The sequence below is a fragment of the Cajanus cajan genome, chromosome 1 (assembly GCF_000230855.2).
Source record: "Cajanus cajan strain Asha chromosome 1, NIPB_CcT2T_4, whole genome shotgun sequence".
Classification (NCBI taxonomy): Eukaryota; Viridiplantae; Streptophyta; class Magnoliopsida; order Fabales; family Fabaceae; genus Cajanus; species Cajanus cajan.
Window position 1 is genome coordinate 28,900,655 of NC_138517.1, and position 15,081 is coordinate 28,915,735.

General features: G+C 32.5%; 2 protein-coding genes across 2 annotated transcripts; one reads left to right on the forward strand and one right to left on the reverse strand.

The window, feature by feature from the left end:
* Nucleotides 1-2,197, reverse strand: LOC145954128 (uncharacterized). The gene is made up of 2 exons (XM_083067869.1): nt 119-2,197; nt 1-42 (listed from the first exon to the last, which is right to left on the reverse strand). Exons 1-2 carry the CDS (start codon nt 2,195-2,197, stop codon nt 1-3), a joined length of 2,121 nt encoding a protein of 706 aa, XP_082923995.1.
* Nucleotides 2,198-5,210: 3,013 nt separating this feature from the next.
* LOC145954131 (uncharacterized) lies at nt 5,211-9,517 on the forward strand. The gene is made up of 2 exons (XM_083067874.1): nt 5,211-5,217; nt 8,721-9,517. Exons 1-2 carry the CDS (start codon nt 5,211-5,213, stop codon nt 9,515-9,517), a joined length of 804 nt encoding a protein of 267 aa, XP_082924000.1.
* Nucleotides 9,518-15,081: the final 5,564 nt, after the last annotated feature.

The following is a 15,081-nucleotide window of genomic DNA, read 5'->3' on the forward strand; positions in this document are numbered from 1 at the left end:
TCATATCGGCACCAATGTACGTAACCTGGTCAGGATTTGCACCTATATGAAAATGTACTTTTGACTCTACTGGCTCCACACGGTCTTCGTTGTTCATTCTTGGATCAAGATCCCATACATGCTGCTCTACTAATGCCGAAACATTCACGTCGTTTGCTCTTTTTGATTTCGATTTCCTTTCTTCCATCTGGTCGACACGTAGACTAGCATAATAACACTCCCTAGCAGCCTTTTGATCGGCATGAATTGTGATTACATTTCCTTTGTCAGACGGAAACTTCATTGCCAAATGTGGCGTTGAGACAATGGCCCCTAATGCATTTAAAGATGGTCTGCCGAGGAGAATATTATACGAAGTGTTAGCATCGACCACAATATACTTCACTTGAACCTCTCTACTTTCCTTTTCATCAAAACAAAATCGTGTGAAAAGTTTTATATATCCCCTGGTACTGACTCTTTCTCCTGCAAAGTCGACCAACGGATCATCATAAGGGAGCAATTCCTTTTCAGAAATACCCAACTGCTTGAATGTGTTCCAATATAATATATCCGCCGAACTGCCCTGGTCGATCAATGTTTTCTTGACGATGCAATTGTGTATTTCTACACTAATAACCATCGGATCGTCCTGCTCTGGATCAATGCCTTTGAAGTCAGCATCGGTGAATGTTATTGTTGGTAACCGCCGAGAAGGCTGTCCGTGAATGGAATTCACCGATCGGATGGCTCGAAGATGCCTCCTCCGAGCCGAAGAAGTTGTGCCTCCACCTGCAAATCCTCCTGCAATAGTATTAATGACTCTCCTATGCGAAGGTGCCGAGTCATCTTTTCGTTCTCGTGATCTACTTCTTTCACGCCGAGCTCTATCAGAGGTTCTACCGGAACGGTCTTGCTTGTACCGATCTTGATATTTGGGTTGATATGTGCGAGTTTGGGACGAACCTGACCTGTCCACAAAGTTATGCAACTTACCCTGCTTAATCAAATCTTCAATTTTGTCTCTAAGGGCCGCACATTCATCAGTTGAATGTCCCCGATTACGATGATATCGGCAATATTTACTAGTATCAGCCCGTGGTGGAGTGGATGCTCTCTTCGGAATTATTAACACTTCGGAAGCCAAAGCTTGTTCAAGTACTACCGAACGACTAGTGTTAAGTGGAGTGTATTGGGTGTATTTTGGGCCCCGACTAGGCCGATCCCGAAGAGATATCTCCTTCCCTCGCCCCCTGTATGGTTGTTCTATCTTCTTGTCTACCTTGCCAGAAGATTCAGCTTGGGCCTGACTACGATATTCTGCCAATTCCTCCATCTGCATATATTTATCAGCCCTTCTTCTTAACTCATCCATGTCCAAAGGAGGTTTTTTACAGATACTATTAACGAACGGTCCTGGTTTTAATGCGGTTGTGAGATGATGTAATGCAACAGCAGGATTAAGATCTCGAATTTCCAACGTAGCCTTATTAAACCGATCCATGAATGTCCGAAGAGACTCCTTCTTATCCTGTCTGATACCAACCAGAGACAAAGATGTTAGACTATGAGGGCGACTTGTCGCAAATTGAATAGTAAATTGTGAAGACAATGTGTTGAACGAGTCAATGGAATTGGGTGGGAGACGAGTGAACCAACTGAGAGCTCTGCCCTTAAGAGACGTAGGAAAAATCCTACACAATGCAGCATCATCTGTTGTACTCAAGGTTACCTGTGTCAGAAAAACATCTAAATGCTCATCAGGATCAGTAGTACCATCATATTTGTCAATGGGCAAAGCCTTCCAATTATCCATTAAAGGGAGTTGCATAATGGAAGGGGTAAAAGGGTGCCGGTGTGATCCAACAGTGGTCATATCTGCAGGACGACCCACTGTGGGTAAAGCTGAAGGAAACTTTTCAGGGGCTACTGCCGAAGCATGAGGAGCCGACGTGTGTACCGCGTGAGACTGGTACGATCCTTGAGTTTGTGTTTTAGTAACATAAGTAGGTTTCCATGTTGTATCCTGACTTTTCAATGCTTCATTCTCAGCCCTCAAGGCCGAAAGCTCCCTTGCATCCTTCTCTCTTTGTTGTTTCATTAATTCCATTTCTTGTTTCAGCAAACGCACTGTTTCAGAGAGATCGGTCTCATCCACCACTTCCACATGCTCCTCAATGGGACGATCTTGCGTGTTTGTTCTCCTAGTTATCGGCATCGTTCTTCTCAACAAACTTCCAACCAACTTCGTTCGGCCCCACGGTGGGCGCCAAATGTACCTGTATAAGGATACACCGATAGTCTTCCTGAGTTCTGAAGGCCGAACGAACGCTCCAATCCGATATGAGTGAAAAGGTTTGTACCTGCAAAAGGCACTCCAACGCTCAAGTCAGCACGGGCACAGAAATCTAGGGTAATTAATGAACAGTGACGTTACCTTTTGACCTGAGCTATTTATACTGACATTCGTGGGCCCTGGACCTTATGGGCCCTGTAAAGCCTTACCGTGCTAGGTAATACTTCTTAATCAGTTAATTAACCTTTGATGGTTTATTAATGATAACTAATATAGATGAGCCGAACCAGGTAACCGATTGGCGATCGGCCACCTGATTCGGCCTTTCGGCAACCGATAAGAAGGTGGCTAAACATCCCTACCCGTACACATGGTTTTAAGTTGAGTAATGAAAAAATTAAATTGTCTTCAAGTTTGTAAAATTTATAAGCCTTTGGTCCATAGATGAATAACTTGCAGCTTTGGCTAATGTGATAAAATCATAGGACAAATCTTACATAAAGTATTGATAGTATTGTTTTCTAATTAAAGTTGAAGTTTTATTTCTATAATACATGTTAACATTTAATGAAATTATTTATCACATGCATATTATTAAACAAATTTTTTATTTTAATCAAAAAATAATATTAACAATACTTACAATTTCGTGACTAAATTTTGTCCAAATTCATATAGGTGAATTTTAACATATTATTCTTCTGTATCTAACATTTCAAAATCTTTTTTTTCTTACAGACTACATTCCAAACTCCCATAGGAAATGATCCTGTTGTGTTAGATCTAAAAGGGTTAGGAAAGGGTCAAGCTTGGGTAAATGGTAACAACATTGGTAGGTATTGGCCAAGCTATCTTGCTCATGAGAATGGTTGTAGTCAGGGTTTTAAATTGCGGACCGCAACACGTATTGCGGCCGTAATATTGTTGCGGCCTTGTCCGCAACGGCATCAACAGCATCGGACCGCAATTGCGATGAGACTGGAAATCACACATTTTTCTACAACGTAACGGTGTTGTGTCCGCAACACATCTGCAATGCATCGCAATACATTCGCAATATGATAAATTGATACTATAATTTTAAAATAAATTAAATTATTTATTAAAATAATAGAATATTTATAATAAAAAAAAGGAATTAAAATGTATAAATCCTTAAAAATAAAATATATGTTGATAATTATAAATTTTTTATATTTAGTGAAAATAATTAATAATTTCACACCGCAACAGCCGCAATCTGCATCGCAATACCCGCAACCGCAGTAACTGCAACCGCTACCGCAATCGCAATTTAAAATCATGGTTGTAGTGAAACATGTGATTACCGAGGCACATATGGCTCACACAAATGCACCACAGGCTGTGGACAACCAAGTCAAAGATGGTAAACATGCTTACTTAATTTGAAATGACCTTTAAAATGTGCCAATGTGATGTGTACTAAATTTCGTTACTTCAATTCCTTTGTATATAAGGTACCATGTCCCACGTTCATTTCTTCGTGATGGTGAAGATAACACATTGGAGTTGTTTGAAGAGCAAGGAGGTAACCCCTATGAGGTTAAAGTTGCCACTGTGACCATTGCAAATGCATGTGCAAAAGCCTATGAAGGACATAGGTTGGAATTAGCATGCAATGAGAACCAAGTCATATCTGAAATTAAATTTGCTAGCTTTGGTCTACCTCAGGGTGAACGTGGATCCTTTAAGAAGGGTCGTTGTGAATCTCGTCAAACTTTGTCTGTTGTGAAAAGGGTAATTAATTTACTATTTTAGCATAGTCACTTTATTCTAATTTCCGTTATTATAAAGGACTAGAACCTAATTTTTTTTTAATTCTTTTTGCAGTTATGTCTTGGCAAGCAGAAATGTTATATTCATGTTAATGAGGCTATGCTTGGTCAAACTAATTGTAGGGTCGAGAACAGACTTGCAATTGATGCAATTTGTGAGACAACAACAATATTTGAAATGATGATGATTGAAGAAACATTAGATTTTTTAATCTGTTGGAATTGAACTGAATATCAACTTACATACATTGTTCAACCAACTGAGCTAACTCTTAGGTGAAACATTAGATTTTAGTATATGCTACGAAATTCCTTAGAATTTAGTTTCTTTTGTTTTTGTTGATTTTACTTTTAGCTTTTAGGAATAGTAAGGGTCTTGAAGGCATCTTAGAGTAGTAACTTTTTCTACTGTTTTGGTTGGGGATGTGCATTATTTTATGGATAATTAAGGTCATAACGGTTTGACTGGATTTTCATTAATATATGCTTCCTATAATTATTTTAGGGATATATGTTTATAATTGGAACAATCTTGGATGAAAGTGGAATTTAGTGTTCGAAGGTTTTGTTGGTACTCTTGAAACAAGTTCACTTCACAAATCACAATTTTGTCCAAGTAAATTATTTTTTTTAATCTAAAAAGAAAGGAAATAGATAAATAAATATTTTGGCTCTATTTAATTTTAACTCAAACTCAGTTACTCATTTTTTCCCGTAAATTTGTTAATAATAATTAATCAATCAATTTGAGACTCTATTCAATTCTAACAACCCATCACCTACTGATCAACCTATAACTCTCGAGTTAGGGATTGTTTAGATAAAGATTTCCAAAATCAGTTTTAGGAGGAAAAAAAATGAAATAAATTTTTTTGTATAAAATAAAATTTGCTTGTATATAAAGTTAAAAAACATATTTTAAAAATTTTAATGTAGAAATATTTTTATAAATTAGTTATGTATAAGCTTATTTCAATTTTTATAAATAATAACTTATTTTATTTATTCTATAATTGTATATGAAAAACAAATTATCCAGATAGAACTATCACTACACCAAAATTAGGTTTTTGTGGCAATTAATTTATTCTTTAGCGACCATATAAATGATCATTATTTTTTTTACCAGCATTTAGATAATGGCTGGTATATCTAGTGTCGCTAATACTATTACCGACATTTATATAAAATGCTGGTAAAGACCTACTAAATTGTCGGGAAAACTTATTTTTTTTAGTGGCAATTTTAGTAGTCATTTTAAAGGCTATTAAAAGTTATTTTTTCAATTGTCTCCTTTCCATCCATTTAGTGACTTTTATCTTTTGCTAGTAAAACTTTAAATAATTTATTCCTATAATTTTCTTTTCTAAATTCATAACTTATATACTCTTTTTTTTTATCTCTAGTCGATGTGAGATTTGTAAGATGAGGGTTGTTTTCTATTTATATATTTTTTTAATTGTCTTATCTCTTAAGAGATGTGAGATTTATAAGGTGAAAGTTGCTCTCTAATTGTTATATAGCACTATTGAACTTGGTAATAGTGGGTGATTTGATATTAATTTATTATAGTGAATTAAGAGTCTAACTCAACCCTATAAATCAACTTATAAGGTGATAGTTATTACTCACTTATATACTATTTAATTATCTTATCTCTAATCGATGTGGGACTAGTTTTTTTCAATAAATAATTGTCGCTAATAATAAACTTTAGTGTAATATAAATACACTTTTAGTGGCTATTATATATTAGCCATTAATATTTTTATTATATAATTAAATAGCAGTAATTAAATTATTGCCATTAAACAATTGTCGTTAAAAATAATTTTTGTTGTAGTGTATAGTCAATTTCCAATCTCTGTTATTTTATCAGTGGCTTAATGATTGTTGATAATATGAGAATGACTAATGGTAAATTGTTGGAAACTTTTAGATGAAACAAATTATCAAAGGATATGGATACAAGCTTCTAGAAGGAAGCTAATATCAATTCTGTTATTTTGTCTTTTCTGATAATATGGGAATGACTAATGGTAAATTGTAGGAAACTTTTAGATGAAACAAATTATCAAAGGATATGGATACAAGCTTCTAGAAGGAAGCTAATATCAATTCTACTATTTTGTCTTTTCTGATAAAATCAAGTTGTGATCTTTTTTATTCTTTTCTGATCTTTTTGCACATGTGTCTTATTTTTATTAGTTCATTGCTTTGATATTTTGCTTTATGGTTAAGCCTAGAATAAGTGTACTGCTTGTATATATTCAGACCTTTTGTATTGGTTTCAATGATATTTTGATATTTTGCTTTATGGTTAAGCCTAATTTTTTTTTCCGTCACAAAATCCGTCATAAACTCTAAAAATAAGTAGTCCGTCACAAAAATAAAATTTTCGTCACAAAAGTCGTCACTATTAGTGACGACATTTTATCCGTCACAAATTTTCGTCACAAATTTTAATTTTTTTAGTAGTGCATCCCAAATTTTTCTAATAATACTACAAATTATTATTATTTATTTTTGTATTTATGAAGATTATTTCCTTATAATTATTTTGATTAATTAAATGAGTTTGATTGAATTTTTAAAGGTTTTTAATAATAATCATTTATGAAAATTATTTTGTATAATATTATTAATTATGATATTTTTGTTATAATTATTATTTGAAGAAAATCATGTTTTAAATTGTATTGATATTTTATTTTGATATATATATACGTTATTTATTTATTTATTAATCAGTAATTTGGATTTTCATAGCTCTGGAACGGGCCGTTCCAAATCAAGCATTCATGGGTAAAATTTTAACCCAGAACAGGCCGTTCCACTTTAGGAACGGGCCGTTCCGGATGTGATTTTTAAAAGAACAAAGTTTGACTCAGAATGGGCCGTTCCACATTGAAACGGGCCGTTCAGGAAACCCCAGAACGGGCCGTTCTGGTTTTGGAACGGGCCGTTCTGGGAGAGGCTTTTGTACCTATTCCGTGTGCCCAGAACGGGCCGTTCCGGATTCAGAACGGGCCGTTCTGGCCGCGACCTGATGCCTATAAATAAAGCGTTTTGCACTCTCTAAAACTCATTTTTTTCATTTTCTTATCTTTTTCCTCCTTTCTCTCTGAAGACGAAGGGGAACCTAGAGGGGGCGACCAACAAGATTCGGCTCTGCTTATCGAGGTAAGGGGGGAGTGAGAAACCTCGCTCTAGGTGTGAGATTGTATGCTGGGTAGTGAGATTGGCCCCCAATCCTGTGTTTGTTGCATTTTTTGTATGCTTATGTATGAGGGGTTTTTCCCAATTGTATCTGTTTTGCCTATTGTTTTCTTATATGTAATTAATCGTATGAATTGAGATTTCTATGGGTTCCTATGGGAAACCCTAAGGGAATGCATTGATAATTGTAAGAGGCAAATTTTAAATGTTTTCTGTTTTACCTTCTGAGTTTTCTGTTGTGTTTCTTGATATTTGCTGAGTGTAAATATGTATATAATTTTGAAAATAAATAAGTTTTGATATGAATTAGTTTCCTCTGTGGGTTCCTGTGGGAATCCTATGAGAAATAGGCATATTTATAATATTTTCTGTTTTACCTTCTGATTGTTCTATTGTATTCTTTGTTGTACGAGATGTATGAATATATGTTTACCTTTGCAAATATATGAGTTCTGATATGAATAAAAGTGCTCAGTGAAAATTGTGAATATGATGTAATAATGCCAATGTGATGATGAAATGTAATGAGGAGATGTGATGATGAGATGTGTTGAGACATGATAATGTGATATGAGAATGAGACATGATAATGTGATATGAGAATGCATAGAGTCTTGATTGACATGCATCATTTGCATAAGTGTTTTAAGGGTACGATATGGAATACACCGCCAGAGAAGGCCCCCTAGTGTAAAAGCTTTGGGGATTAGTCATTGGGGATAGCTCGGTTTGGAAGTCCCAGTCTCGCTCATTGTGTGCATGGGATGTATCTTGCGCGGCTTAGCTATCCCGACGAGACTCTGGTAGTATATCCTTCTAGTGAGAGTGCGCAGAGGGTGTGACCCGGCATGTACTCCTAGACTACTCTTCGTGTATTGCTAGCGGCAATATGCCATTTGATGTTTTACTGGCGCCACATGCATGATAATATGTAGTCCGTGTCCATGCATATGCATTCTTAATGTTATATGATAAAGTGATGGTTTATGTCTTGGATGAGTGTGATGTTATTATTAATTTATCTATGTTATACTTATTTTGTTTGTGTTTGGCTATTCGGCGTATATTTCTACACTGTGAGCCAGAGTGAGATGTTTCTCACTCCCTTTTCTCATGTTGTTCTGTTTTGACTGTTATACAGGTGATCATCAGCGTGAGGCTGAGGATGTTGGTGATGAAGCTTAGGCTTCTATGTTGGGTTTTGCTCTGATAGGACATGTGACATCGGGACATAGATAGAATTAGTTTAAAGATGTTCTTATTAAATTATTTTAGAAAATTTAGTTTTATTTCTTTGTAATTTTACTGGCATGTTATTTGGATTAAGTTTATGAATGTGAACTCTTTATCCTTACGTGGTTGGAAATTTGATTTTTATTGATGAAAAATTCTATTTTTTTTATAATTACTGTATATGTATGTTGGGGTAGAGGGTGTCACATCTAGGGATGTTGTTTTCCATGAACATGTTGTTCCATATCAAAGGGTTCAAGATGCTACCAATGAAACTGACAGTCCTAACATTCATGATCAAAGTCCTTTTATTGAGGATCAACCCATTTTGAGTCAGCCATCACAAGTCATTCTTGCACCTTGTGATAATTCTGATAATAATAGTAATAATGACCATGAATCTGACATTGAAGTTCTAGTAGAAGTATGCCCACAAATAGACCAAAACCTCAATGAAGACCATGATACAGAACAAAATTTTGAATCTCATCAGCTAGTTCGAATGAGTACCCGAACAAAAAATCCACCTGAGTATCTAAAGGATTACCATTGTAATCTTAATGTTTCCAATACATCTTCAAGAGTTAAATATCCTTTGAATTCTGTTTTGTCTTATAATAAATTATCATCTGCTTACTTATCCTTTGTTATATCTATTTCCTCACATGTTGAGCCAAATACTTATTCTGAAGCTATAAACTATGACTATTGGGGAAAGGCTATACAATGTGAGATATTTTCTTTGGAGTCAAATCAAACATGGGAGGCTGCTCTTCTGCCTAAGGACAAAGCTGCCATAGGTTGTAAATGGGTGTTCAAAATAAAATATAAGCCTGATGGGACTGTTGAAAGGTATAAGGAAAGACTAGTGGCAAAGGGGTACACCCAAACAGAAGGCATTGACTACCTTGATACCTTTTCTCCAGTAGCAAAGATGAAAACTATAAGGTTGCTTCTTTCCCTAACTTCTATCTATAACTGGGAATTAAAATAGTTAGACATAAACAATGCCTTTTTACATGGAGAATTTAAAGAAGATGTATACATGGTTGCTCCTCCTGGATTGACTTCTATTCAACTAGGACAAGTTTGTAAATTACAAAAGGCTTTATATGGCCTTAAGCAAGCCAGCAGAGAATGGTTTGCCAAATTATCATCTTTTTTGCTTTTCACTGGATACACATAATCTATGAATGATCATTCCTTGTTAATTAATTCTTCTGAAGGGTCTTTTACAACATTATTGGTGTATGTAGATGATATAATATTGGCAGGAAATGATAAAGAAGAGATTCATCGAATCAAACAAGCCTTGAATGAGACATTCAAGATCAAGGATCTTGGGGATTTGAGATATTTTCTTGGTCTTGAAGTAGCAAGAAACAAGAAAGGGATAATGGTGAATCAAAGGAAATATGCACTGGAATTACTAACAGATGCAGGTCTTTTTGCATGCAAACCTGTAGTCACTCCAATTGATAATGTTTCCAAATTTTCTTCTACTGGAAGTGCATCTTTCACAAATGTTCAAGCATACAAAAGATTGATTGGAAGGCTTATGTATCTCACTAATACTAGACCTGACATAACCTTTTCTATGTAGCAACTTTCTCAATTTCTTGCTAAACCCACAATAGCTCATTATACTGCAGCAATTAGAATTCTCAGATATATTAAAGAAGCCCCAAGTCTTGGTTTATTTTTCTCTTCCAGCAATTCTGCTCATCTAAAAGGCTTTTGTGATAGTGATTGGGGCACCTGCAGTGATTCAAGACAATCAGTGACTGATTTTAGTGTGTATCTTGGGAATTCCCTCATATCTTGGAAATCAAAGAAGCAAGGAACAATATCAAAGAGTTCTTGTGAAGCTGAATATAGAGCAATGGCTGTAGTTACATGTGAAATTCAATGGCTAACTTATCTTCTTCAAGATTTCAAAGTTTTTTTTAGCAACCATCTCTTTTGTACTATGACAATGACTCAACAAGATACATTGCAGAAAACTCAGTGTTTCATGAGTGCACGAAACACATAGAAATAGAATGCCATGTTGTCAGGGAAAAATTGAAGAAAGGTCTCATTCATTTGCTTCCCATTTCCACCACTGAGCAGCTAGCAAACATCTATACCAAAGCCTTAAGTCCTCAATCTTTCAAGAGTAGTTGTTCCAAGTTGGGTCTCATCAATATTTGCTCCCTAGCTTGCAGGGGGTATCAAAGGATATGGATACAAGCTTCTAGAAGGAAGCTAATATCAATTCTGCTATTTTGTCTTTTCTGATAAAATCAAGCTGTGATCTTTTTTATACTTTCCCGATCTTTTTGCACGTGTCTTATTTTTATTAGTTCATTGCTTTGATATTTTGCTTTACGGTTAAGCCTAGAATAGGTGTACTGCTTGTATATATTCAGACCTTTTGTATTGGTTTCAATGAGAGAGAGAAATATTCATTCTCATATTATTCCTCTCCTTCTTCTCTCCCGATCATCCTTTTTGTTTTTTATTACAAATGCAAAAGGTGAATATATATAGAATCAAAATAAAAAAGAATAAAATAAAAAAAAAGTGCAAGAGTTACGTGCATGGTTTCTATTTATTCCATTCATAATTGATTTCTTTAGTTTGTTATAAAACTAAAATATAAAAGTCACAATTTGGTGCATAAAAACTTGACTCTAAAAGTCACAATTTGTTACTCATTTCAGCATTGTGTTCTGATGTGTACCAAATTACCAGTATTGCGACACATTTGAGACTAGGTGCACTTTGATCTAAGTCAGTGTTGCACTCATCGTTGAAGTCCATTCATGGTTCTTACTTTGTATAGGTAACACTTTCAGCTAAGTTATTAATAGAAACATGATTAATTAAAAATGGATGAAAATAAAAAAAGTGTTTTAATAAATTTTAATGAATTTTAACGGTTAGATCAAACACTACACTTTCTATATAATGAGTCTCACACTTCAAAAGATCTATATAGACGATTTTAGAGTTGATATAGCAGCATGTGAATGCTTCTTGCGTCCTATTATTATTTTTAGGTTTAATAGTACCATCAATATATGATAAATTTTAGTTTTAATCATGGGTTTGTTTTGGTAAAATTTCTACACAAAAAATGAACGTAAATTATTATCTATTACTATATATAAAAGTAATACCTGCATTTTGTGTAAAAGTTTTATTAGACATGTTTAATTTTTAAGAAACAAAATATTTTTGCAGGATCAATACAAAAGGAAATAACTACCATGTTAGTTAAACAAATATTAAATAATCATACAGTTTGTAATCTTTAAAATTGTTTCAGCAAACATCGTTTCGAAAACACACAACTGTCACAATTTTTTCGAAAATATACACTACTAGAAAAATTAATATTTGTGACGAATTTTGTGACGGAACCAATATCGTCGCTAATAGTGACACATTTTGTGAGGGAATTTTAAGTTTTGTGACGGACTAGCATTTATTGACTTTTGTGACGAATTTTGTGATGGAATAAATTTCGTCTCTAAAAAATCCGTCACAAATTTTGTCACTAAATTAAAAAAACATTTTTTATGGATTTTGTGACGGAAAAAATTTCGTCTCTAAAAATTCGTTACAAATTTCATCACTAAATAAAAAAATATATATATTTGTGACGAATTTTGTGATGGAATAAATTTTTTCTCTAAAATATCAGTCACAAATTTCGTCACTAAATAAAAAAAATTAGTGACGGATTAAGTTCGTCTATAAATATCCCGTCACAAAAATGAGTCACAATACTATAATAAATAAGTCAGTGACGGATTTTGTAACGAAATTTTAGTCAACATTTGTATGTCGTCACAAATCCCATAGCTTAAAATATTTTGTGAAGAAATTTGTGATGAATTGTTCCCTCTCAAAATATTAAATTTTATTTATGAAACTGTTATATCTAAGAATTATGCATAATTAAAGAAAATATGTTAATTTTTTTTAAAAAAAATAAATAAAATTAAAAATATTTTTTTCATTAAAGGACTGAAAAAATTATGAAATTCATTTAATTAAATAAAAAATTGTCAATTTTGAGCATAAGATTATTAAGACATTCATTAAAAGTATTTAAAAAAAAAAAAACTTGTGAAATTAAAAAAAAAAGAGTATTAATTTAATTTTGGCTTAATTACATTTTTGATCCCTCAAGTATTGTAATTGTGCAATTTTGATCCCTAAGGTTTTAATTGGATAATTTTAGTGCCTAAAGAATTGCAATTGTGCAATTTTAGTCCTTCAATTTTTAATTGAACAATTTTAGTCCCTCAAATATCATAATTATACAATTTGAATCTCTCCTATTAAAAATTTAATAATTTTAAAATTTTAATATATATATATATATATAATATTTTAAAATTATACAATTATTTGCTTATTTAAGTTAACGTATACTATAATTTTTATTAATGTAGCAAATGATATATATTTATTATTACTAAATAAATAAAATTTATATATTATTAATAATTTAATATTGCTAATAAATTAATATCAATAATATTTTTAGTATATTTATAGATAAATTGATAATTTGATAAATATAACTTAGTATATATTAGTATACTTTTACAAAAATATAAATATACTAGATAAGATATGTATATTTATAATTAATATACTTATATTTTTGTAAAAGTATATTAATATATAATAAGTTATATTTATCAAATTATTAGTTTATCTATAAATATACTAATAATATTATTGATATTAATTTATCAATAATATTATAAAAATAATAATATATAAATTTTATTTATTTAGTAATAATAAATGTATATCATTTGTGTGACACCCTCTACCCCACATACCATAACACAAATAACAAAAATTGAATAACATAATTTTTTTCATAATTGAAATACCAAACATGTTTAAATAAAGGGTATCACATCCATAACTTAAACAGTAGCTTAATCAGCGGAAATTACATAGAAATAATATAAGGTCTTCCTAAATAATTTAATAAAAACATTCTAATCTAATTCTATCTATGCCCCGATGTCACATATTCTATCAGAGCAAATCCCAACATAGAAGCCTAAGCTTCATCACCAACATCCTCAGCCTCGTGCTGATAATTACCTATAAGATAGTCTAGGAAAAATAACACAAGAAAAGGAGTGAGAAACATCTCACTCTGGCTCACAGTGTAAGAATATACACCAGATAACCAAACACAAACAAAACATATATAACATAGATAAATTAATAATAATATTACATCTCACTCATTCAAGACATAAAACATCAATTTATCATATAACATTAAAAATTCATATGTATGGACACAGACTACATATTATCATACATGTGGCGCCAGTAACATATCACATGGCATATTGCCGCTAGCAATACACGAAGAGTAGTCTAGGAGTACATGTCGGGTCACACCCTTATCATATTATGATGTCTCATTCTCATATCACATTGTCATGTCTCATTATCATATCACATCATCATGTCACATCACCATATCACATTATCACATGTCATTCATAATTTTCACAGAGTACTTTAATTCAAATCAAAACTCATCTATTTGCGAAATTAAATACATATTCATACATCTCATACAACAAGGAATACAACAGAACAATCAAAAAGCAAAACAGAAACTTTCACAGTTTGTCTGTTTCTCTCAGGGTTCTGTTCAGAACCCACAGAGCACTCTAATCCATACAATAAACATCTTACTTATATAATTGTCTCTTACAATTACAAATGCATTCCCTTAGGGTTTCCCATAGGAACCCATAGAGATATTAAAATTATACATTTATATTTAAATATAAGAAAAACAACAAAAGAAGCATGTATATCCAGAATGGCCCGTTCTCAAACCAGAACGGCTCGTTTTGGACTCACATTTTAAGGTACAACAGCCATGTCTGGAACGGCCCATTCCCAAAGTGGAACGGCCCGTTCTGGGTTGGCGTATTGATCATAAAATCATGTGTTAGAACGGCCCGTTCCGCTTTAGTTTTAATAGGCTATTTTAGTAGTATAGAACGACCCGTTCCAGTTTGAGAATGACCCGTTCTGGGCTACTAAAAATCAAAATATTACAAAAAATAATTTTCATAAATATTCATTATTAAAATACTAATAATTATTAAAAACCTTTAAAATGTTCTATAAAACCCATTAGAATAACTATAAGAACATAATGTCCACAAATATAAAATAAATAATAATTAACTATTATACTAATAGAAAATTCGGGATGTTACAATTTGATATATTAATAAAAATTATAATATACATTAACTTGAATAGAAAAATAATATAATTTTAAAATATTGTGTATATATATATATATATTAAAATTATTAAATTTTTAATGGGAAAGACTAAAATCGCACAATTATGATATTTGATGGACTAAAAGTGTTCAATTAAAAATTGAAGGACTAAAATTGCACAATTCCAATCATTTAGGGACTAAAATTACCCAATTAAAACCTTAGGGATCAAAATTGCACAATTACAATACTTGAAGGATCAAAAATACAATTAAGC